This window comes from Andrena cerasifolii, chromosome 15, assembly GCF_050908995.1.
Source record: "Andrena cerasifolii isolate SP2316 chromosome 15, iyAndCera1_principal, whole genome shotgun sequence".
NCBI classification, from domain to species: Eukaryota; Metazoa; Arthropoda; class Insecta; order Hymenoptera; family Andrenidae; genus Andrena; species Andrena cerasifolii.
In genome coordinates, this window is record NC_135132.1 from 5,620,907 (window position 1) to 5,646,362 (window position 25,456).

The 25,456-nt window shown below is 41.1% G+C and overlaps 1 protein-coding gene across 3 annotated transcripts in view; it reads left to right on the forward strand.

Annotated features, from left to right (window-relative positions):
* LOC143377407 (uncharacterized) overlaps positions 1-25,456 on the forward strand; it is a 433,212-nt gene that overhangs the window by 208,827 nt on the left and 198,929 nt on the right. For all 3 annotated transcript variants that reach the window (XM_076828629.1, XM_076828628.1, XM_076828631.1), the window contains one exon: positions 22,263-22,340. In XM_076828629.1, coding sequence (XP_076684744.1) covers positions 22,271-22,340 — 70 coding nt within the window. In that variant the 5' untranslated portion in view covers positions 22,263-22,270. The remainder of the gene's footprint in view (positions 1-22,262; positions 22,341-25,456) is intronic.

The window sequence follows — 25,456 nt, forward strand, 5'->3', positions numbered from 1 at the left end:
AAAATATTAGTAACTTTAAGTTATTATTATTCAAATTACTACTAATCCCATTACAAATTTTCTTTCTATCATATACCTTTTTCTTTATACACAGTATGATTCTTCAGACTTGTTCAGAATCATATTATTCCCTTCATAAAATTCAATTTGACACCCTTGTAATTCACTGTATTAAGAGTTCCATCTGTCTAATTCGTACGTTACAAGTTACAAAGCACGCCATTACCATCACACAAGCACCATCACCTTCTAAATTCTTTAAACATCACCACTAAACGTATTATCTCTATTCAGCACAATAATCATCTAACTCATTGTTATCCACTCTCTTCCATGCCCTTAAATTACTCCTAGATTGCCCAAAATACGAGCAGTGCTATTGTCACTAGCACATCGCTATTGTCATCACTTTCTAAATCTTTCCACCAGCATCCATTCAGCCCAAAACACTATTCTTCGTACAATTCACTGACCTCTATAACTCACTGTAATTCCTTCTTTAACACCTCTCCAATGTAAACTCCTAATCACGAAATAATACCACTTTATCATCCCAACGTCCTATCGCCATTACTTTCTGAATGCTGAAACCATAGTACCATTCGTATCATTTACATTCAAGCCCACTCCTCTTAATTATAAACTACCACTTCCTTATATTCTACTTTTCATTATAATTAAATCACTTCTCCTTTTCTAATTTCAACTTCGCCCCCCCCCCCCCAAGCATTTGTCAGAATTGTTCACCATCGTAGTAGCGATAGGGACACTGGAATAAGCGTCAATTTGCTATCGTGGCATTATCTGATCAAAAGCCTATCTTTGCTTAAGTAATTTTCCAGCATATGTGAACATCCATACGAGCTATCTGGCGCTTTAAGCTTGTGTGATCGTACAATGGTGGATAACAACGCGCTGACAAGCAGCGATACATCCTCGCGTAGATACGGTCTTCGAACGAGAGCGATCTGTTATCAGCGTCACCGGTGCAATAAAGCAAATTGTCATTGATGTATAATCGCTGTGGTGCTCTACGATTACTTTGCAAACTATCGTAAGAGAAATTAGTATCACCACAATCCTGGCAACAGCTTAGAACTTGATGGATGAAGATGGCTGCTCTCCTATTGTAACGCTTTGCAATGTCTATAAGGTACTTCGAAATAATAGAAAAAACTGATACATCAAAATTCTATACTGTAAAAGGAATGGGAAAGTCTTTTACAGTTTTGCGATCTGCGGTTCTTAACCGGTGTTCCTCGACACATTGTTGTTCTGCGAAATTATGAAAAAAGAAACATTTTTTTACTGTTATGTAATCTGTAAATTTTAATTTTTAATAAAAGGTAGCATGCATGTTTTTTTTTTGTTCGTTTTACGACCTTACAAGGGGAGGACACCATATGGTAGACATCGATTTTCATGAGCCTTGGCACGATGGATCTATGTCGAAAATAAGTGAATAGGTGTCCGAGCGTTTCTGCCAATGGGCCTTAATAATAGAGATATTTACATGGAAATTATTAAAAATTTCACAGTGGCCGTGGGGTTTTAGTGGGTATAAATCCCACAACTACCCTGGCGCCCGCGGGGAATTCCCTTCTGGAGGAGTCGGGGTGCCTTTTGAAGATTTTCCCAAATTAAAAAAAAGAATTTATAAAAAAAAAATTTATAAAAAAATTCTTTTTTTTTTTTAACGTGAAGATATCATCAAAAGGCACCCTGACGCCTCCAGAAGGGAATTCCCCGCGGGCGCCAGGGTAGTTGTGGGTTTTTTACCCACTAAAATCCCACGGCCACTGTGAAATTTTTAATAATTTCCATGTAAATATCTCTATTATTAAGGCCCATTGGCAGAATCGCTAGGACACCTATTTACTTATTTTCGACATAGATCCATCGTGCCAAGGTGTCCCCCCCTTGTTAGTGATTTATGGTGTTCCGCAAATTTTCCTTATAAACAATCAAAAATGTTCCGTGACTTCGCACTTGTTGAGAAAATAGTCTACTTAGTAACATTAGATAACTAAATAGTAAAGCTTAAAATTGTTTAGTAGTCACGTGACCCATTCCACGCCAAGCGTTCTTAAGGGAGCTATTATAAATTTTCGTTTCACCTCGCGTGCTTAATCACCGTCCTAACATTGCATATTCCGTTGAATGTCTGATAGAGACGAGGAATTCCAGCGGATGAGGCGTGATTACGTGGTCTTGCCCCGAATATCCCGGAATTCTCCAGACCCGGTGGATTCTTCTTTCTTGTTTCCCGCTGCAGGCTTGCCAATGAGAAATCTCGGAGTCGCTACGTAATTATTGTTACGATGCTCGTCACGATACAGTGCCTGAATGGCGGAGTTATGTTAGCTGCGCAAGATTCATCCCGAGGAGTATTAATGAAGCCCGACAGGGGCTGTGGTCTCGTAAATGTGATTAATGTTATCGTTTCATTTAGTCCGGGGGTAGGGTGTTGCGCTATAATGCGGATCACTGCATCTGCTTGCGATAATTGCTCGCTACAGTTGCAATAAAATTCGCTGGCCACTCAGGGATTGCGCGGAGCTGCCCCCACCACGTCGTTTCGCTACTCCCGCCACTCCTTTCGCTACTCCCGCCACTCCTTTCGTTACTCCCGCCACTCCTTTCGCTACTCCCGCCACTCCTTTCGCTACTCCCGCCACTCCTTTCGCTACTCCCGCCACTCCTTTCGCGCGCTTCGCTCCGCCCACTGCGTTTCAGTGGCAGTTAAGGGAGATGTTATCGACATACGCTTTCTATTTATCAAACAAAGGAGTATGGTATACAAATGCGGGTTTTTGGTGGCGTAATTCGCAGTAGGATTGTGGATTTGAGCGGTTGATTCCACCAGTTGATTTTATTTCCACTGTAGAATTTGTAGAAGAGCTTGAAAATGCCTTGAATCTGTGAATTGTGAGGAAGACTTTGATTACTCTGAACGAAATGTTTATTCGGAGTCAGTTTTTTTTTTGTTGCTTGAGAGTTTGAATTTATTGCAGATTTCATTTTCAGTATTCGCTTAATAGACTTCATTTTAGTCTGAATAAACAGTATGCTTAATTTCTTCTTCGAATCTCTTTGAAACTTTGAATATTATAATGATCATTTAAAAACTTGTTAATTTTTATTTTAAAAAAATGTAATTGATGCATTGTATGTTAGTTTTCACATTTTTGTGATTAGATTGTGATATGAGAAGTATGCATTGATTCAAACGTACTTCAATTATTATTCACCCGCCTTTAAAAGACTCCTGTATGCAAAACGAAGCAGCTGGGTGTTGTTAGCTATGCACGGAAGAGGTGCACAGGGAAACACAAGAATTCCCGTAACAATCACATAAAAGATTAAAGTATCCTGCATACACGTTTACGCTGACCTAGTTGCGGTTAAGAGTTGTATAGTACACTTGAAAGCCACTATTCACGTGCTGCGAACGCTTTGCAGAAATGAAGGTGGAACTTAACGAAAATACCTCTCGCAGGCGTACCAACCATCGACATTTCACCCTCGTTTCTTTTGCAAATAAATGGAATGGAAAGCTAATGCATCGACGCCACGGCATGGCAGCACTTTCATGCATCGACTATTATTCATTCTATTCTACACCAACGGTGCATTTTAAGAAAATGAGAAGGATTATGATTCTGTTACATCTTTGGGAATTCTTCGTTTTGTAGATCATTTTAACACTTCACTGGGCACAGGAAACCTGGATTATTGTTCTGCGCAATTGTTTAAAAAATAAATTGCAGCGGAATTATTCGCCCATTAAATTCTTAATTCCAATTCTCGTGTAAAGACACCTGCTGGCCATGAATGTTGTATTGAGTTATTGACTTTGGAATTCCTAATAGCTGGGTATTTTCTTTCTTGAGACCTCTTGTTTGTAATTATCTATAGAAGCAGCTGAACAATTGTCAGAACAAGAGTTTTAGGATACATGCAGCGCCAAAACCTCCTTACTCTCTCAAATGAATCCTAGAGGATGGAACCTACTTTTTGATGCACCCTGTACTAGCGTATAGAACCACCTCAAATTATGCTCAGAAGCAGACTCCTCTCAGATTTTCTAAAATTTTAAGGGATCAATGACACATTCTGCAATTTTATAAACAATTGATTTGTACCCCCTAAAACATTTTAAATTTAAAAGTTTAGCATCTAGATGTGGTAAGTGAGTGCCACGAGTGTGTGGCTCAAAGGTCTCGAGTTCGAATCCGCTCAAGGCATTTATTTTTTTCTACTTTTATTTCGAACAATTTTAATTGTTTCACTTCTATTTTGCAAATATTAAAGTCAGGTGTTATTTATAAATTTATAACTAATAAATTTGTCTATTAAAACATATATTTTAAATTCAATATCAAACCTCTTTTTACAATATAACTAAGTACACGCATAAAGAATTTTTATTTTTTACCTGCTTTCACATTATGTATCATTCTACCAGTTGCAAAAGTTAATGTAATATGCAACTGGTAGAATGATACATAATGTGAAAGCAGGTAAAAAATAAAAATTCTTTACAACGTGCACATCGAATAACACTTGAAAACACGTTTAATACCTATTTGCAAAATAGAAGTAAAACAATTAAATTTGTTTGAAATAAAAGTTGAAAAAATAAGACAAAATGAGACTTCATGAACCACACGCTCTTCGCTCTCACCTACCACACCTCCATGACAAACTTTTAAACTTTAGATGTTTTAAGAGGTACAAATTCAATTGTTTATGAAAATGCACATTGGCGCAAAATATTCTAGACAATGCCATCGCACGAGCTCCAGATTCATCACTTAAAATTTCATCAAAGTCTGAAGGGGGTCGGCTGTCAGTAAAAAATAGTAAATGCCCACAATCACGAAGTACCCCCATATACTATATTCAGAAGACTCATTTACACCCTGACCAGTCACCATTAAGCAAACTTCTACTGCAAAATTGCTGAAACAGTTCTCAGCAACAAATACCCCCCACCACCGAAGTGCTCCCAACTCAGTCTCCACAACATTGGTTCACAGTCCCGTCCAACCGTGCCACTAAAGCAGTGGCTAAAGCACGAATTTAGAAGAATAAGCATTCACGAGGAGCACGCTCCACCGAATATCGTCGAGTCTCTTCGCTTGATGATTAGCCAGGTGAATGGTTCGCAGCGTTCAGGACCGCTTTGTCGCGCGTTATGTTCGATACTCTTTGTTCTATTTGCCTCCCCTCCCTCCCGTCCTCTGCACCATTGGCCAGCCTACGTCAATTTACAACAGTCTGCTTGTCGCGAAAAGTTCACTCGTCCCGTGGAAAAGGTTTAATATCGCTTTCACAGTAGTCGCTGGATCGCGTCAATATTTTCTGTCTGTTGTACACCGCGGGAAGAGGTTGGAACAGGTGGGGGCAGATGAGGATTATCGATTATCAGTTAACGAGTCTGCACGCTTTTCCTCGTTTTCTCCAGGTACGCCCTGGTCTTCTCTTTTTTTTTTCCATATACGCCCGAGGGATTACACCTATACGCTCCATTATGGGTATTCGATTTAATCAACAGCGGCCGTTGGTTCATAATGAATAAGCTTCCGGCGCGAGAAGAGTGGGCCATGCCATCAGGGACTGGGTGAACCATGGTGAATTGTCATTAAATATCGCTGCATCGTGCGCTGGCGGCCTTAACGGAGTAACAATGAGGCGAAGCGGCGGGCGCATAGAGAGGCACATACGGACGCAGTGCTCGTGGAGGTAGAGCTGAAATTCCCTAGGCCCCTAGGGGAAAGAGCGATTCCATCTGAGTCACTGTCACTTGCTGTATCAAATGATAAGGCTAATTCGATAATAATTAGTCTGCCTGTGTATTCAATGATATCGTTTGATGTTTGCTCAGCTTCAGGAATAGGGATAGTAGTCCTTCAGATGTGGGAGTGGTTCGTGCGGCTTCGTAAGTGGTTTTTGAGATTTAGGGTGGTTTATATTTCCCAGTGTAGTACCCATTAATTGGGCCAATGGACTTCGCACTTTGCACGGAAGAATTTGCGGGAGACGAGTGTTTGGGGTGCCACAGTTAGCCTGGCTGGGAGCCTCGATGGAATAGAGGAAGTATTCGTGTATTTGGATCGAGTAAAGTGGTGTGGGAAGTTATCAGAAATTTAAATTGGAGGTCGGAGGAAGTACTATCGGTCACAGACGTTTCTTCGCCCAGAAAGTGTTGAACCAGTGAGTTTTAATAAATTACCATCCGTCTATTCCATCGACAAGCTATTAGCCGCATAAGAGAACCGAAAGGATTAAGGTAATAGGATCGGATGATATCTCAATGTTATATCGGATTCTTTCAACTTAGTTTAATCTCGGCTTAAACTCCGCGAATTCTTGCTGAAACACCGACCCCTGGAATCTGGACTCCATTTTAATCTACAGGGGAACAGTGTTTCTCAATTCCTGGATCGAATATGATCACCGATGTAAAATGAAAAGGGTAGTAAAAGATAGTGGTAAATATATTAATTTTAAATTAAATTGTAAATCCACCTGACAGCATTTGCAGCAATTAGGAATTGATTATTATAATTACACTAAATAATTTTCATTTACATAAGATTGTTATTTTTATTGAAAGTTTAAGAGCAATATGGCTGTTTTAGATTCTTATCACGAATTGATTCTTATATTTCATTACTCTATAGGACCTTCAGGAACGTCGTGGAAGAGGTTATGTTCCCTGTAATAGGATCAAAATAATCATATTGCAATTTTTCCACTTTCTAATTTCTGTGAATAAGTTTCTTCATTTCTCATGTCTAGAAATTCTAAACTGTACGCAGAAAGGTGACACTAACTTCTATGAAAAAGTGTGTTTTATTGGCGAAGTGAGTGTAGTCTCGCGCCATATTGATTCTGCCAGTTCACGAAACAAAATTTAACTGGCCCAAGTGTACAATCTCGGAATTACCATAAAAGAATCTTATTTTGATCCCTATGGGGATTCCGATTTCAAATAGAGTCGATAATGTTCAAGAGTTGACAATATTGTGAGGGAATTACTTTTAAAATCGAGGAGGCAAATGTCAGCTCTCCTCTGAAGCGTCACTTCCAAGAGAATTTCAATAATATCTCTGTGGGAATTGAATGAAAATGAACATCTCTGCTGGATTGGCCTTTGAATCACTTTCTGGTCGCATTTCTTGTTACGTTCCCAGCAGTTTTGTTCCAGCGAACATTGCTTTCGCCATTTCACAATCGATTCTGAAGAAGCGCGTAAATACGAAGACCAACGAAGTGTAATTGCATTGGTTGCCGTTACGTGAAATGGAAAAGTAAACGGGTCTCTTTGAATAGGAAGTCGAATGATGATGTCGATTGGAGAGCTTGAAATATAACCTTTCGGTGACGTCTCCCGTTCTGATTATGTATTTTGTATTTTACAATAGAGTGGCCACGCTTTGTGCTTGCAGCCGTTTAATGAAATGGAATTCTCTTGAGACGGAGGAGCTGGAAATTGCTTTCACTAGAATTCATCATATTTAGTTCGACTCAAAGAATCGAATGCCCGTCACTTTGCGATATTTACTTCCACGTTTTGCATCTAACAAAATAGCAGCGGCTGTTGGAACGATGTTGATTGCCAGTTTGAAGTTCGATTTAGGGGCCATCGATCTCTCTGGCTTATTGATAGTCAAATATTATTCAGTGCCCTCTGAATGAGCTAATGCATAGCTACCTTCAGCTTCCAGTCTTGCACAATGCGTCGAACAATATTTGTCATTGCGCTATGAATGGAACAATAACGCAAATTCGATGAGAGGAAATTAGGTTCGAGGTATAACTGGCACACCGCTGAAGGGTAATAAGTTTCTACGTGTCCTTTCTAACACTACATGTATTTCGCAATCTACTTCTACTTATACATATATTATGTAATTTCTTACTCTACTATTTTTCAATTCTCTGCTTTCTTATATGTATTTATGGTTTTTTTTTTATATTCTCGTTACTATTCTTAATGTCTACTGGTGCAATAAACAATTATTATTATTATTATTAGCATCATTATTAGTTCCATTATTAATATTATTAGTTTCATGATTATTACTATTATTATTTCATTTTTATTTTTAGTATTATTATCATTTTTATTAATAATATTTGTTTATTATTATTTTTTGCATGACATGAATTAACAAATTTATGAAAAGTTACACACTCTATTCTTTAATACTTCATGGATATCTACTTGATATATCCTGGTATATTTCACTTTTTGGATAACATAAAATGCGTTTTTATTTTTTTATTTTTTACTCTACTGCTGATATGTGACCTCATTCCCCACAGTTTCGCATTAAAAAACACCGCGAAGACTAATGGAGTTATAAAAAAAAATGCATTATCCAGACCACGTTTAATTGCCCATGCAACCTCAAAGCAGTCGGACTCCATTTCTCCAGAAACGAAAGATTCTACAAAACAATTTCGTCTCACACTTCTGGCACGTTTTCACGTTTCGTTTACACCGCGAGTCGCGCCCTAGCGCAAAGTCCCCCGAGCGTAAAGTCCTATAAATGCATCTACACTTTTGCTTCTTTTCGTTAAAAAAAAAATAGAGGGGCGATAGAAATTTCACAAAGTGGCGCGAGTTAAGGGCGAGGCACGCCGCTCCAGGGAGTCTCAAAGCCCGTGTAACGATCAAACGGATAGCATTCGGCAACAATGGCGTCGAATTAATGCGCAACAAAACGACGCCGGCGAGGACGACTTCAAAAAAAGCCGGCCTCGGTTGTCCTCTGCGGGGCCGGAAATTTCTGGAAACGCGAATTTTCATTGTGCCCCGGGCGAAGGTATCCGGAAACGATAACAACGAACTGCATAACCGCGCAGATAAACAATAGTCGGGCGAACAACGAGTGACAGCGCAGGGAGCGTTTCCACGCCGGAACTGGGGGACAGAGGGTGGGGTGTAAAGGTATGTTCCCATGGAAGATACACGTCTGTAGTTAACAGGGACGGATTTGGGTGTAAGCTAAGTAGGTTGCAGCCTAAGGCAGGAAATTCGGGAGGGAGCAAAATTTTGGGGAGCGGCTAATTTTGAGGAGCGGTAAATTTTGGGGGGTGACAAATTTTAAACGATAAAAATTGGAAAAGGTTTAAACACAGAGACTTCTGAGACAGCTTTAAAACAATTCACTTTTTTTATGTAGCGAATTAGCAATGACTCAGATGTGAGTTGCCATATTGAACTAATTTTGAAATTCTCTGCAAAATTAAAATATTTGACGATATTTCGCTGAAAGGGCGGCAGACTCTTGTTAGCCTAGGGGCGCCAAATTCACCTCTGGTAGTTAATAAGAGGAAGATGGCGATATATTTCATTAGCGGACATTAACTTTTGAGTTGGAACTAAAGAATACCTACACCGCGGTATCAGGGAGCTTTGAGATCCGCAGTTACAAAAACCCACTAGGAAATATGATACTTGTTCATTCGAAATGAGTATTGACATTTTTATAAGAAAAGTGGAGGATGCAGTTAGGTTAATAAGTAGGATGCAGCGTGTACGGAGCAACGTGGTAATGGACGACGCTGGGGCCGCAGTGGCGCCCTCTACAACGCATGTAACTGACACCCCATTACTTTCGTAGTTAATTATCTTCGAAAGGAAGCTTCTTACGGAAAAAATTTATTCTACCTTTTCGGTTCAGTTTTGAATGAAGTTTGATTGGGGAACGATGATTGTCTGATAACCTTGTTAACGACCATATTTGTTGCGTCACAGTTTTTAGTAGTTTCTTAATCGATTGTCAGGAAGTTGAGGCTTCTGTGCACTGCTGTATTCCTCGCGATAAAAGTGCTCTTGGACATGGGATATCGTTTGAATCGATCCAGAGCGAAAATTAATTGAATATCCATCCGGACATGTGCTCCATACTTGACGGGAAAAATGCGAGATTCCCGTGACGCTCTGGTATTTTTGCTCGCAGTAGCAGCTACCAGACTCTTCCGTGCGTGCCATCGGCCTGGTATCGTGGAATTCGTCGTGTCTCTCGATCGATGGTCGGATTTCAATCTGTGTACACCTTTCCCCTGCGCCCTGCAGGTATGACACCCTGTGACGCAGCCGAACGTGCATCCGGGGAAAATTAGCCGCGTTGTTTCCGCTGGCGCTGCAGCGAACCTCGCCTCCTTCCCTTCAGATTCTCGAAATGCTTCTATGTTTCTGAAAGTAGATTCGAGTAAGGAAAGAGAGGGAAGAAATTGGACAATATACAGTTCAACGTAGTTGGGAGTATGGTGTTTGGAAAGTTGGTCAAATATCAGCTTCTAGAGAATTATTTAAATAAATATTAAGGACAGGAGAGTAAATACTGTGTGTTTAATATTGTAAAATTTTGATCAGATGTTCTATAATTATTCTGAGTAATGTGTTTATATGAAAGTTGCATACCAGTATTGGAATTGTTATTCGTGAGTAAGTTATAAAATGATAAAGTTATTAATGATTTATTTATTTATTTATTTATTTATTTATTTAACATATGGGTAAGACCCATTTCTTAACAAAAATTGGTAATAAACAATACCTAGTAGAGACGAACATTACACAGATAATGTTTGACTTATATTTTCTATAATATTAACTCGTCTAAAAGTATGCTGTGAGGCAGTTATGTGGGCACCCTAGAGGGCACCACTGCAGCCTCTACACGTATCTACGGAATGCCGCAATGGATCACGTTTATTTCACCTAATTTACCACCTGTTCATGTGCAAATGGTGTTCTTACGTTATTAACATCGTAGATATTTTCCTCGTCGACATATAAACTAATCAAAATCATTAATTTAATATTTTAAAGGATAACTAAGTGTTCAGTAGACAAAACTGTATTCAATTACTTCTGCATCCATAGTGCTATACTTTCTGCCGAACTGTATACATGACTTGGGTAGAAACTCATCTAGAATCATATTGCAATACCAAGTTCACATAACCATTTTTGAATCCTTTTATCCGACAAAACGATGGGTTTGATGAAAAAAAATGTATTCCACATTTTAGTCTCATTTCGTCGTGAAGATTCAATCGTTTTTCCATTCCATCACATATTACATCTCCGTAATTAAAATATTTTGTCAAAGCTCTTTCAGAGAATCGAACGCATTTGATTTAAAAGCGATGTCTGCCCGGGAAAAATATGCTTCAGTACAGTTAACGGTCCATTTAATTCAACTTTTTCGTACTTTAGTAACCTATTTTTGTATCTGGGGCGAAAATTTCGTGAAAGACCAGATGGGTATACCGTGATGTCACCGTGAAATCATTACAGCTCGTCATCGTTAAAATTAATGGACGCTTCTATCGAGCCGCGGGTGAATGGTAGATATATTTCGAACGTTAATGAGACGTAGCCGTGATGGCGAATGGACGATCGAATAAATACCGTTTCGAATGTTATTAATTTCTGTCCGGCTGTTTTTCGTACGACGGCACAGAACGTGACTAATCGCGATCATGCTCGCAGCCTCGCTTTTTGGTAATTATTTCTGCAAAATTTCCGCGGCTGTACACCTCTCCCTTCTCAATTTTCCCCGCGCTTCACGCAGAATTTTAATTATTAACAGCGCAGTAGAATATTTCATACCTGAATATTTGGAGTACTCCACCGGTACTGTGTACTCCCAGCTTGTAATTGTTGTACAAAAATTTTTACATCAAACTTCACGTCGATATTAATGTTCCTCGTGCTGCTTTGTATTCGCAACTTTTACAGACACTGGGCATCCTATTAATTCCGTTACAGAGGATTTTAATAAATGTGTTTATAACTTTCGAATAGATTTTTTTCATTTCACCGTATAAAGGCAGGTTTGTTTTTAATATTGGGCAGCAAATTTTAAATTGTTTTTAAAGTGGTAAACGCTGGCGTGACGAATATTATTATATTATTTATAAGTGCTTTAAATATTTAGGGTTAGCTGCTTCTAAAAATCATTTTTAAAGTTTTACACATATTCAACAATGTAATTAGTAAGATATTATTTAATAGGTAATGGCCAGATTAAATATCGTCAGACAATATGACTGGGGCTATACATACCCCTCCGTAATTCCTCACGCATGCATTGTTTTGGAAATCATGCCGGGTAAAAGTTATGTAATTTAATATAAGTTGTAGAAGTGTGCTTCAAATTTTGCAGCGATTCCATTCAACAAGGGGATCCAAACCACAAATTCTAATTATCCCCGGTCCGACCACAGGAAAATCTAAGCGATTGGACCCTGTGTGCCCTGAGTTGCCATAACCCAGTTAAACTAGTAATTCCAAAACGTGTTATAGGGAAATCGAGAAACTAGAAGGCAAATTAAAAAGTGATAATCATTCTCCAACGAAAAAAACAGAATTGAATGAATTGAGCTAGGAAATAGTCAACAACCACCTTCAATTTTTCATCTACTTCTTTCCCCATTCCGTAGTGGAATTTTTTAATAATAAATTCCCCAAGGAAACTGAAAGAAAATCTCACTTCCAACCACCAAAGTTTCCTCCAAATCACTAGTTTGTGTCCAGAACTATGCCAAACGTATAACACTACTTCAGCGATACCTCCGACTCCGCCACCAGATGGCCTGTCGACCGATTCCGCTCTCTCGCAAGTGCTCGCTCCACTACCGGTTCGTATATATACCAGTTTCGTCCTACCTCTTAATATCCCCGCGTCTAAGCCTTACCGACGGTAACCGCACCAGTTGAGCATAAGGTGCTTGTTGCCATAAGTGACAGATAGACGGTGCGTGACCAAGAAAAAGGGTCTTTCAGTCAGATATAAGTGCATTGTGATACAGATATATTCTTTATACGTGGAACGAAAATGTTCTTTGTTAATTTATTTGTATTGCTGGATAATAAACGTATAGAAAACAAAAAAAAAGCCGATGGTAACCACTAGCAGGTGTCCAGGTCGACTACGCAACCTTCCTTTGTGTTCATTCTACCCTACCACCAACCATTCTTCAACCCCCGCCAAGCTATCATCTTAATTAACATTGTCAATAACTCTATCAAAATATCAACATACCCCCTTAGAAAACAGCAACGAAGAGGTCCTACCCTCGATCACAGATCCGTTCGAGAACCATGAGTACCCTGAACTCAGGCCTTCTTCCAACCAGTCCAGGGTGGTCGTTCGAAAATTCTCTCGGCGTATAATGCACCATTACGGGAATTCCGCGATCGCCAGCCGGATAGAGAATGGTATTAAGCGTTCGATTACACCGGCTGCACTCGTTCGACGAGGGGACTGCAAACGACTAATTCGATCACGTCTAATATGGGGCGCGGGCGTGCACCGCTCGAACTCGCGAGGCACTCCCCGTCTCATGACTCGTAATCGAATGAAGTGCGCTGTTTACATGCAATTTTCGTGCAACGTTTAACCGGTAATTCGCGCTAATGCCGCTTTAACAGATAAATACAGCGCGAACGAAGGAGGGGGAGCAAGGCGGGCGAGGGTGGGGGGAGGTGGGTTGGGGGGGGGGGGTGGACGGCGTCGAGAACCCCGAGACGAGTCGAGTTTAATTCCTGGGGTAATTACCGGACAAGGCGGAGGCAGCTCGTTCCCCGTCGAATCGGGGTTTTGCCGATCGAGCAATCGCCCACCTGGCGAAAAACGTGACGATGATGAAATGCATTTTCTGAATTCTTGGAATCTGCAACAGTTCTGCATTTAAATTGGGGCGTTTCCTTTGTGCTCTCTGCTTTGTTTAGAATCTCTTAGTTCGTGGTTGATTTAAAGTTCGGTGACTACATACTGCTGTCTTAGTTCGAAAAGGCGTATCTGCAACTTTCGCTTAAATCAAGTCATTGCTGCTAGGTAGCCCAAAAATAGTTTATCCATGGGTATCTTAAATACGAAAGACAGGGGGAAATAACTTTAAAAACTCATATATATATACACACTTCATTTTTAGCATTGTTATTTCTTTATATTTATTTTTAATTTTTGTATTTATACTTTAAATCATTTTTAAGTAGTGTGCTTGCCCAAACCCCCAAAAGGGGCTTAGCCGGTCCCCTGAAGGTTAAGAAAATAGTTGTGGGTTTACAAAATCAGAAGGGATGGAGAGGGAATTGTGCTTGCAGTATATTTACCCAATCTTCTTCCTATCTTATACACCTTGTACATGATACACCAAATATATTTTAAATCCTCCACTAATGAAATTAAAAACTCTGGGTACATGCCCTAAGGTGAAATTAAAAACTGGGTATATGCCCTAAGGTGAAATTCTTCAGATATAGTAGAAAACACTAAACCTGCCAAAAATCAAATTCTATACTATAGTATCACTATTGGCACGTAGAACATTTTCGACTAATTTTTTTTTTTAATTTTTGCACTTACAGTGCTTTCTACAAGGACTCTTCAGTTGCGAACCACAGTCGTTGAATGCCTAGAGGTTAAAGATAATAGCTATTTGCATAATCCTTGGATGAAGTATAAAAACCGAAATAGAGGAATGAAAATTGTTTACATTTTTTTGGATTTGTTGAGGAAATTTTATTCGACTTTTACGTTAGTAATCTACGTGTCTCGTTCGTTGTTCTCTTTATGCTGTTTACTTTCATCGTGTCAGGTAAAAGATTAAATTGTTTGGAATGCAGCTGGAGAATGCCTTTAATTAGCTTCCATTTAGAAATTAACGTCGACAATGTAGCGAGCGGGCGAGAGGGTTACTCGGAATTATGAACTCCTGTTTACGAGGAATCTGTTTTAAATTACAAATTCCTGGAGCCCGTTCCCCCTTTAGCCAGAAATTCTGGACCCGTGTAATAAATTTTAAATGTGCAGCCGGTGGGACTAAATTGAGCACCTCCAAGGATAAATGCAACAATCAAATGGATATTATTAAATCCGCAATACGAAGGATTCCCTTTACCGGCCACTGCAATTCACATAAATGATGACGATGCATATAATTTTCCTGTAATTCGAATTTAATCGAAATTAGCATCCAAGTTTCCAGGAATATTCGTATCTACTTTGCATGCAGCTATGCAACCAAATTAAAAAATTTCCAAAATTAGGTATACCATTATTTGAGAACTATGCTGCTAATAAGGCAAAAAATAATGCAGAAAGCTTTTGAATGACGCTATTCAATATATCAACACGTTGAAGTCAGGAATTAAATTTAATTTCTTCTAAAGAATTATAATACCTACATTCATTGCTTTCGAATTTATTATTCTTCACTATACGTTCCATCTACATTTACCATTTTCAGTATTCATTAGATTTAAAAAAACAATTACATTCTGAAACCATAAAAGAACACAAATTCTCTAAAAAAAAAATTGCAGCTATTCCTCTATGTTGTACATATGTATACGCAGAACAATGATCCTCACACAATTCCCCAGCTCGGAAATGCAAGCACTACAAATTCAGCTCGCCAAATTTCAATTTCGGTGAATAGTTCGCCACAAAGGCCACCAGCAATGCAACTCCATGTAAAATTCCCTATAAAATTAGTTAAAAAAAATTCATTAACAAAGCATTTTCGGTTGCTCCCGGGAACCCTTGATAGACACCTGCCGCCGAGACACTCGCAAACGTGCTGTTAGGAAAAGAATTCGCCGGATGCGCGGTTGTTTTCTTACAACCAGCAGCGATTGTAATCGCGGAGTCGTTAGAACGATCCACTATTCGTCCCTCGGGGCATTAAAACGCGTGCATACTCTGACGCGTGTCACAATGTAGGCTGCAAGGGAACGGGATGCACGGGGTGTATCATTGGATTATGGGGTTGGCGACACGGGAGGCCGCGTTATTCGATATCGCGTCCCCCAGAGATGCCGTGCAAATAGATTCGTATTCTGGTGCACTTCTTTCCGCGCACATGCATGTAAATGCGTGGCTTTGCGTGGAACTCGGGGACGGGGCTTTTAAACCACCTCAAGGTGAGGGAATTTCATTCGTACCGGGAAATATTACTGGCGAGTTCGTCGCTCCACTTTTGTCGCGTTTGCTTAATATGTACTTAGGTAATGATGCTGGAAAATCGCGTGGTTAAGGGGATTTGGGTTTGAGGTTAGAATTCGTGAATGCACAATAATTGGGGTTATGATCAGTGTTGCCAGATTGGGCGACTTCTGTAACAAAATTGCGACTGCTATTTTGAAGAAATCGGAAGCTGGAATTGGGCGATTTTAAATTCTGGTACTATTTAGAACAAATTCAGTGCAATTTAATATTTCGATACACGCTTATGTGGACTTGGTGAAGAATGTTTATTATGTTGGTAAATTGTAGGTTTTAATATTATATGTTGGTAGCAGAATTTGCGAATGGTGTATTTATATGCTTCCCGCCAAATATTGTTTCAGTGTAATACGTTTAAAAACTACTTTAGTATTTCAGTAAATTAAATTTACAATTTGTTAAGTATATGTACTTTTAAGTGCATATATCATTGACTCTGGTTCTTACTATAATCCTGGATAATGGAAGTAAGGAATAAGTAATTCTTACAAAAACATAAAATCCTTTCTTCGTTTAATGATTTACTACCTCTTTCGTTTTAAAAATATTAAATACATTATCTTCATTAGATATGTGTACGTGTTAAAAGTAATGACAAAAGTACTTTGTTTTAAAGTTCCCGCGTTAAAAACGCCTTCAATATTTTTTACTGGGATAGTCAGCCTCCTTGACAATTCGGTTTGCGAGACGCTTGTTAAAAACCTGGCAACACTGGTTGGGATACATGTATATATGTAGTTTCAGTGACTGGAAACTTTATGTGAAACTTACAAGGAACACTATTCGACTGATGATGGAATCGTACCCATTTTTTTATACAGATCGAAAGTATATGTCACAAAGGTCACAAAAATGTAAATTAAGGATGCCACCAAAAGCTGGTCTGTCCTTGAGAGATCAACACAGGCGGAAGAGAGGAAAGAGACTGACAAAAGTGTCTGTTTAAAATTAATTATCTTTATTATATAAAAAATACATTATAATAAATGAATAATAATAAATTAATGATAATAAATGATAATACTAATGAAATCACCACAGTGGGAATTAACCATTACCCTTATGATAATTTCGTCGGTAAGAAGGTTTAAAAAAGTGATTGGAACAAAAATCATTTTCACAATGACTGGAACAAGTGAATACTGTTTCTTGTTCCTTTCATACCTTGACCAGTGAGTGTCATGTTTAGATTCGTAGCAGTCATTGTGCAAATTATAGTTCAGCACATGGTTTGTGTTTAGGAGTCTAAGGTTGGTGTCTTGAGAAGCCTAGGAACACTATAAACCCTAATGGTGTGTGTACTCTAGAGGAGAATACTTAAATAGACAATTAGGAGCTCAACAAAATCCCAGTAATTAAAAAGATTAACTGAAAGCCTCACTCTCAGGTTCAGGAGTACTTCGGTGCATAGTTCAGCTTTGCTAGCCTAAGATGACGCAGTGTCCCCAGAGAAAGCCTCAGAATACCTTTACCATAAACAAACTATTTAACCACCTAATAATCTCGCAAAGTTTCACCGACTACAAACTTCAACTGAAACTTAAACAAACGAAAGATTCATAGATACACCTTATACAGTTTATGTTTGAGAGTCTAGGATGACACAGGCATCCCAGAGAAAGTCTCCCGGTACATCCACCACAAAACAACAATTAAATACCCAGTAGGGGTTATAAATACGCATCTGTCAGCTCCCTGAACCCAGCGCCCCCTCCCCCTGACCCCAACCCAGAGCGCCAGCAGCTACCTGCAAATGCGCGCACCACAAAACCTGTATCCCAATCGCCAAGAGGGAATCCAGTCCCTCGGCGGTGACCATGACGCAAGTGCATATGTGCCTCGAACAGAATAAGGAGAAAAAAGGTGTTCCTAGGTCGTGGGGATAGCGTGAAAACCTAAATGCCCTCAGTCGAGTCGGGAACGCCGTCAGGATCGGGAACACCCCACGTTCGCTTATGGACGGAACGCTACTACACAGGCGCGCGCGCGTTATCCGCGTAGGTGTGTGCGACGCGGTGCTATGGAATGTAATACGGTGGCTGGCAGCGTCACATGGCTATTTAGAGGTGGCAGCACGCGACGTCCGGGGCGGAGGGGAGCTGGAAAGAGTTCTGGAAAGACACCGTAAAGGGGGACCCGTCCCCGTAGTTGGGCGGGACGTAGAGGCAAGAAGAGGGCACGGGCGAAGAGACGCCCGCGGCGATGCTCTCTCCCTTCTTTGGCCTGTTTCTGTTCTAACCAGCCTTCTTTTTCTTCTTGTCCCCCTCGCCTGGCCGCCCCTCCCGGCCCTTTCTTTTTTGTCGTACGTACATTCGGCGTCTTCTTTTCCTCGTTTTTCTTCGAAGTCTCCTCCCATTTTTCCCTGCTCTATTTTCTACACCGAGTCCATTTCCGTCTCTGTCGCTCCTCGGAATTCTTCGCCCTTCTACCTCTGCCCACGTCGTTTCGCTTTCTGCCACCTTTTTGCCCGTATTTTGTGTACACGTTCGGGCTTTTTTCTTGTTTCTCTTTGCGCTACTGGGAGCTCAGCAGTTGACACTTCAAAGTACACTCGCGCTTTTGCTTGCAGGTAGTGGTTGCTGGAGGAGTGGTGGCAGTGTGAGCGAGTGCTGTGTGAATGCAACTAATACACTTCTGGGGAGCGTATTTCTGAATTTCAACAGTTTCTGAGCTTTCAACGGGGTACTGCGTGTCTTCGTTTGTGGTGCCTTCCTGGTCTACCCCTCCTTCTGGTGGTTTCGTCTGTCCTTTCATTTTGTCTAATACATTCTCAGTTTATTCATTTATAATTCAATTTCTGCGTTATCCTGATTCTGTTACAGTGTCGTTTTCTGCAATTTCTTTGTTTCTTTTCCTGAACCGTTACATAACTTCAATAAAATACACAAAGGTGTCAAGGGAAAATTCAGAAAAGAATTTAATCCGCCTTCCAACCCTATTGCTAGTCTGGAAGTGTATAACCTAGAGAATGAGGCAAGCCAATTCAAGCTGCAAAGCAGGTTTCGTGAAGTATCTTTGTAATTTTTATGTTCCAAGACTACACGCCTTATAAATACTCTGTATGGGAGAGGTACTGGAAGTACATTCAACTCTATCTTAGTACTACCATCTTGATTAGCCACCTGACGTCAACTCAGCATGTGTAATAACACTTCTTTCATTTCCTGGGAAATCTTAATCAAATTTAATATTATAAAACGATAATAATTCGACTATCTTGACTTGCAGCGGTTTGTCTATAACCAATATTCAAGCTATAGTAAACAAACCCACATTCAACCCATAGTTAATTCACATTCAATTCATATTCAGCCGATATGCAACCCAGAGCCAATCCATATCGAACCCGTAACCGTCAACATAACCTAGAAAGGCCTCCATCCGCACTATCAGCCTCTAATTAGAAATTCGAGCTCTGCAGGCCAAGAAGTTGTATAAAATAAAGGGGATGCAATCCCAAAGACGGCAAAGAAGTCACGTCCCCGCCATAAACCCGTGCCATGCAAGCTGTCCTTACCAAACAACATCAATTTGGCATCCGCGCGCGTCGGTTACCGCGACCCATGGCAACGAAATCTTTCTTTTATATCATTTTACTTTGTCTCCCTCCCTCAGCCCCTCATAACTCTTCCGAATACGTAGCCACGGAACGCGTTCCTCGTTCCTGGACACAGACAACGATGGTGAATCCGCAGATGCGGCCCCTGTCCCATCCGCTCGGCTGGTTTGCAGGTTCGCTCGGGCTTGCGAAAAGCCAGACCATTGACACTGGCGGGCGCTCGCCCCGCCATTGTTACCGGGCTAATAAAGAAAAATAAAGGCTCCCTTTCCTGCAGGATATTAGCTCTTTCCTACCTCCTCCTCCTCCCCCCTCTCCCCGAGCGCGGCCTTCCTTACCGACCGAGCACGGCCAAGGAAACCCGGTCGACGTCCGGTTTCCGCATTGCTGCTTCGTTCCTCGAAAACCAACGGCTTGTTTAATCCGTCCAGGCGATCACGAACGCTTCTCTATATCCCTTGGTGAAATTAAATTACTGGCCTCCCAGATACTTAACCGCGACTGTGTGGGTCGTTGTGACATGCTGTGAATGTGAGATGTGTGCTCCCATCTTGTTAATCTGTAGCATTTTCTTCTTACTTTCCTGTTGCTGTATGTGGAAGTAGGAAGGTGTTTGATAATGGATAACTAGAGAGCATCCGATCTGGTGGATGTTGGGTCTTGAGGTGCGAGGAAGATGTCTTCATCAAGGATTAGCTCCATTAGCTGGGGACTATGTTTTACGTGACACACTGTATGAAATATAGTAACTTCTAGACTCGTAGAATAAATTACGTGCAGGGAATAATGTAAACCACGATAGTAGTCTCTTCAGAACACAACTTTACTGGTTAGTTCCATGAGGTATTAGATTATAATCGAAGTGGCATATGTTGTCTAACTACATTCAGACCCAGAGTCTCAGCTCCACATTTCCAGAAAACTCACTTTCCACTTTCTAGAACTGTTTGTCAGCGGATGTACAGAATACTCTATATCTTTACTTGCCATGTCTTCTTTCTTCAAAGCAAATATGCTGTACTTTTACATAATTTGCTCCTTTCCGCTGTTGTACAACTGTTAATCAAATACACTCAGCATTATTACACAAATATTGCTTCAGCAAGCAAATACACGCCCTTCTCCTCCGGCGCACTAAAACACTGGCACTGCGCTGGAAAAACCCTGCAGTGCAGGAACGAAGCTCGCAAAAAGCCAGACCATTGACACTGGCCCCGCGCCTCGCCATTGTCACAGCATCTGGCTAATAAAGAAAAATAAAAGCTTCTCCGCGGATATTAGCTTCGGCCCTTTCCGTCTCTGTTTCCCCATCTTTCCTCTGTATCCCTGTGGAAATGGGGCGATCGTTCGCCTCGGACGCGACGAGACTGTTCGTTCGTGCGGCGGTTCCCAAAGATCCCGCGCAGATAGGAAATTTATATCCGACTCTTTCGATCTCGTGAATCATTGATCTTCCCTCATCGCGAATTGTTTCGCGTTAGTTTGGTAGATTGCATTGAATTAGAGTGCCACGGGTGTCGATCGTCCCTTTTCCGACCCAGGAGATGATTGAAAGCGGGATATAGAGAGGAAACTACCTCGCGTTGACTCATTACACAAAATTTTTCAAGAGAATACAATCCCCTTATAAATTATCGAGTACCCCCACTAGGTTATTCTGCCATTTACACGTTTCACCCTCTTTGTCCTCATTCACTCATTCCCACCAGTCTAGGTGGGAGCCTATCTGCATTCCACCAGTCTAGGACTCGCGTAAAAGAATTATTGCGTGCGAAATTATCTTCGGTCAAACTCCTAATTTTCTTTAACCTGGTTCCTTCGGTACAGAGAAGGCTAGGATGTCCTAAAAATTCGAACGGTATCGATCGTCCAGGTTTCCATTGCGTCGAAAGCGATCCGTCTGCCAGCCGACGTGGCCGCGGGGCACATCCATCAGTATCCGTTTCTGGCCGGGCGAAAGAAGGATTAGCAGAACACTTTTGCCCGTAATACAAGCTGCACATAAGGGCCCTCCCCTAATTGCAGGCCGTCGCCCGTTTGGAAACGACTGCGAGCCGCATTAATTCGTGGCGAGTGCGTTGTTTCTCAGTGTTCCGTGAGGGTCCGCAGGATAAACTATACGAGCTGGATAAGTATAGGGTCTGCGGCCGATATTAGCTCGACGTTTGCTCAGCCACTCTACTTTTCGGCCATTTGGAGTCGATTAAGCCGGTTTCATTGGCCCCCTCCACTCGCGGAAGTAGTTACAATCCTGTTCGAAGGGTTTTTATGGGGAACGTTAATGTCTGGGATATGCTCCTTGGGAAGACATAATTGGGACAGGGAATTTGGAAACTTTTTATGGGGGGGGGGAGTCATTTGGTGTTAGTGGCAGGCTGCAAAATGCTGTTTGAGAATTAAGTATTGATGTTTCTATGGAACAGGGGTGTGGGGGAGGAAAACAGTTAACTTTTTGGAACAAGTTTTTAGGTGTAGATTCCGTAATTAAGATCACCAGGAAGCTAAGGATCGTAGCATAAGAATTTGAAGAAATCTATATTATCCGAAAGCAGATTAAAATAATACAAAAAAAGTTTTATTTAAAAACTGATGGATATTGATAATCTATCTGGTGCTGCAGGATGGTTTGAAATTAACTATTCCCGTTTTTATCCTTGCAGATTCGAAAATGAAGTGGTCGTTGGTGCTGACTTGGTTTTTGCTGCCGCATTCGTGCATCCTAGGTGAATCGCATGCCGGTAAGTGGTTATCCCCACAATTTCTTACCCCGTGATCGTGGAATAAATTATATTGTCCGCAATCGTCTCGTTAGTCGGCGTATCGACCGTGTGACAGGACAATGAATACCCTGCTTGTAACGTCGCGGCACAAATTGGTAGCCCTCTTTATACAAAACCGACCCATCAATCCTTCCACCGTAAACTACAACACAAATCTCACGCCCGTTTAACCACATCCTGCAGAAAAAATCCACTTTATAATATAAACACCCGTAATGCACTGTATGCACAAGGTACCGCCATGTCACCGCCATCAAACCGAACCTCAACTACCCAAACGAATGTCAAAGTCAGTCCAGCAGGGGGACCTTTCAACGACACGCAAAAAAATATACAAGTTTCCCAATTCGTGTTCAATTCACTTCGCTGGGAGCCATAAATCTTCCCCCACCGCTCTGCAGCCGGCGGAAAAACCCGAACAAGACATTCACGAGCGAGCGGTAACTCGTTAATAAATGTTCGACACCGCAACAACCATTCTCAAAGGGTTGAACTCGACGATAAAACCAACGGTACGATTCCCTGCCCGCTATTATCGCGTCATAAATCATTCCCTCGATCGACACATCGCGAGGTGCGGGCGTGAGGGTGCAACTGGTAGCCAGGCCACCCCTTGGTCCCGCGCAACGAGCCGTGAAAACGGGCATCTAAACCCAGAAAAACTCGCCGAGTTGCGTTCGCTTTCTTCTTTCCATTAGCCAGGCCTGCGTCAAGGTGGAGGGGCAGGCTGGCGCAAAATCCTTAATCCACCCCCTGACGCAGGGAATCTGGCGTGAACCCGTGCGAAAACAACACCGAGGGGTTGGATTATGATCATCGCGGAAATAACGCCGACAGGGGTGGCTGGATGATTCCCTGGACGTAATGCACAGCGAACCGTGGCCCATAACCGCAGACCCCTGGCTCTGTCCTCTGCTCTGAGCCCCACCCCATGCTCGTGCAAATTACCTTTTCTTCCCTTTTCTGCTGCGAGGCCACGTCACCTGGACATATCGCTCTTACTGTTTCTATTTTTGTTGCGATTAATCACTGTCCGTCAACCACCATCCCGGGGCGGCTAATTGAGATGGGACGGGTAATTAAATAGTTGGGTTTCGTTGATGTTGGACGCGAGAGTGGCGCTGGGGGTTTAAAGTTTGGGGGTGTAGGAACCACGTTTGCTTGGTAATAGAAGCGTCTGCATTGATAGTTTCGGGGAATCTTGCAGTCAGTCTTTCATTTGAGGCGTCTGTTGTTGGCAGGGGTTTATCCCCCCAACTTGCCTGTTGAGGCGATGACAGTGGGTACATTTGGTTTGGTATGATATTCATTTACTTGTAAATGAGAGGATTGCTTTAATGTTCTATAACTTTACTCCCCTGATGGACCTCCATTTTCGTTGCTGAAGTTTCCACGCTGCATTTTGTTGTGTTGCTATATATGCGTAAGTGGAATAGGTGTATACAGTAGCAGGGTCTGACAAGGAGACCGCACAGGTTATGCAATCGGTTCTGGAATGAGACTGGGTGGACATTGTAGTGCACACCTAGTGTTACAAAACCGTAAAGGGTTTTTGTACAATGGGCCTTCGTTTTCGAGAAATTTGAGTTCAAAGTTTAGCGCGACAGTAGTATTTCAGTTGTGCAAACATTCTTAGGAAGCAATGGTCGTAGCTGCGATATTAAGATGTTTGGCTACGATGCTGGAGGTCTTCGGTTCGATTCCTGGTGCGCGCTTGTTTTTTTTTTCTTTTTCTTTATCTTACCGTAGTAATGTAATGGCTGCACCTAAAATTATTTTGCGCTGTAACGATCTTAATAATATATATTATTACAATAATACTGCACACAAAGTACAAACATAATACAAGTGCAGATGTAATATAAATATAATAAAACCGCAAATTACAAATAATATCAGTGCAACAATATTACTGTATACGACTATCCCTACGGTCAGATATGACCGGAGCTCTAACTGCCGTTAAAGTCTATTCGATAGTCTGCAGCCCGCGTCGTCTTCGGCATATTTTTTAAATATATAAAAGCACTCACACTTATAGACGTAGTAAATTTACTACATCATCGATAATGATAATAATATTAATATTGTTGCACTGATATTATTTGTAATTTGCGGTTTTATTATATTTATATTATATCTGCACTTGTATTATGTTTGTACTTTGTGTGCAGTATTATTGTAATAATATATATTATTAACATCGTTATAGCGCAAAATAATTTTAGGTGCAGCCATTGCATTACTACGGTAAGAAAAAGAAAAAAAAACAAGCGCGCACCAGGAATCGAACCGAAGACCTCCAGCACTGTAGCCAAACATCTTAATATCGCAGCTACGACCATTGCTTCATAAGAATGTTTGCACAACTGAAATACTACTGTCGCGCAAAACTTTGAACTCAAATTTCTCGAAAACGAAGGCCCATTGTACAAAAACCCTTTACGGTTTTGTAACACTAGGTGTGCACTACAATGTCCACCCAGTCTCAATCCAGAACCGATTGCATAACCTGTGCGGTCTCCTTGTGAGTTCGATTGCAATTAGTATTATGATGATTTCGATTAGTGAACTGCAATGTGTAACGGGATACAGTTTAATAAACATGAACAGTGTGAAAGGATAATATTCTGCAGCCTCTTCTGTAGTCTATAAAGTGTCCTAACGTTGCGCGTTTAATTTGCATGTGAATGAGCCATGAAAGAATTGAGTGGATGCCATAACCTCTGCGATAAGTTGAATGCGCTTAAGTATTTCCCTGGCGCAGCTAACTATTGTAATAAACAGCTTAAGAGATCTTAACCCTAGAGTAGACGAAATTATCTCCGAAACAACTAGTCCTAATATCGATCATAACCTCAATACTGGGCATTGTACTCTGCTGGAAACTTGGTACAGTACTACAGTGAATCCTCGTTATAGCCCCGATTTTATCATGCGTAGTACGCCCGGTGACTATCCCCACTATTTCTTGGAATTCTTCGGTCGACAATGAGAGAACCCGAGAACGAGCGAAAGGAAACGAAAGAGTCGACGGCAACTTCGTGTCAACTGTTTCGTTCCCTCTCGCTCGC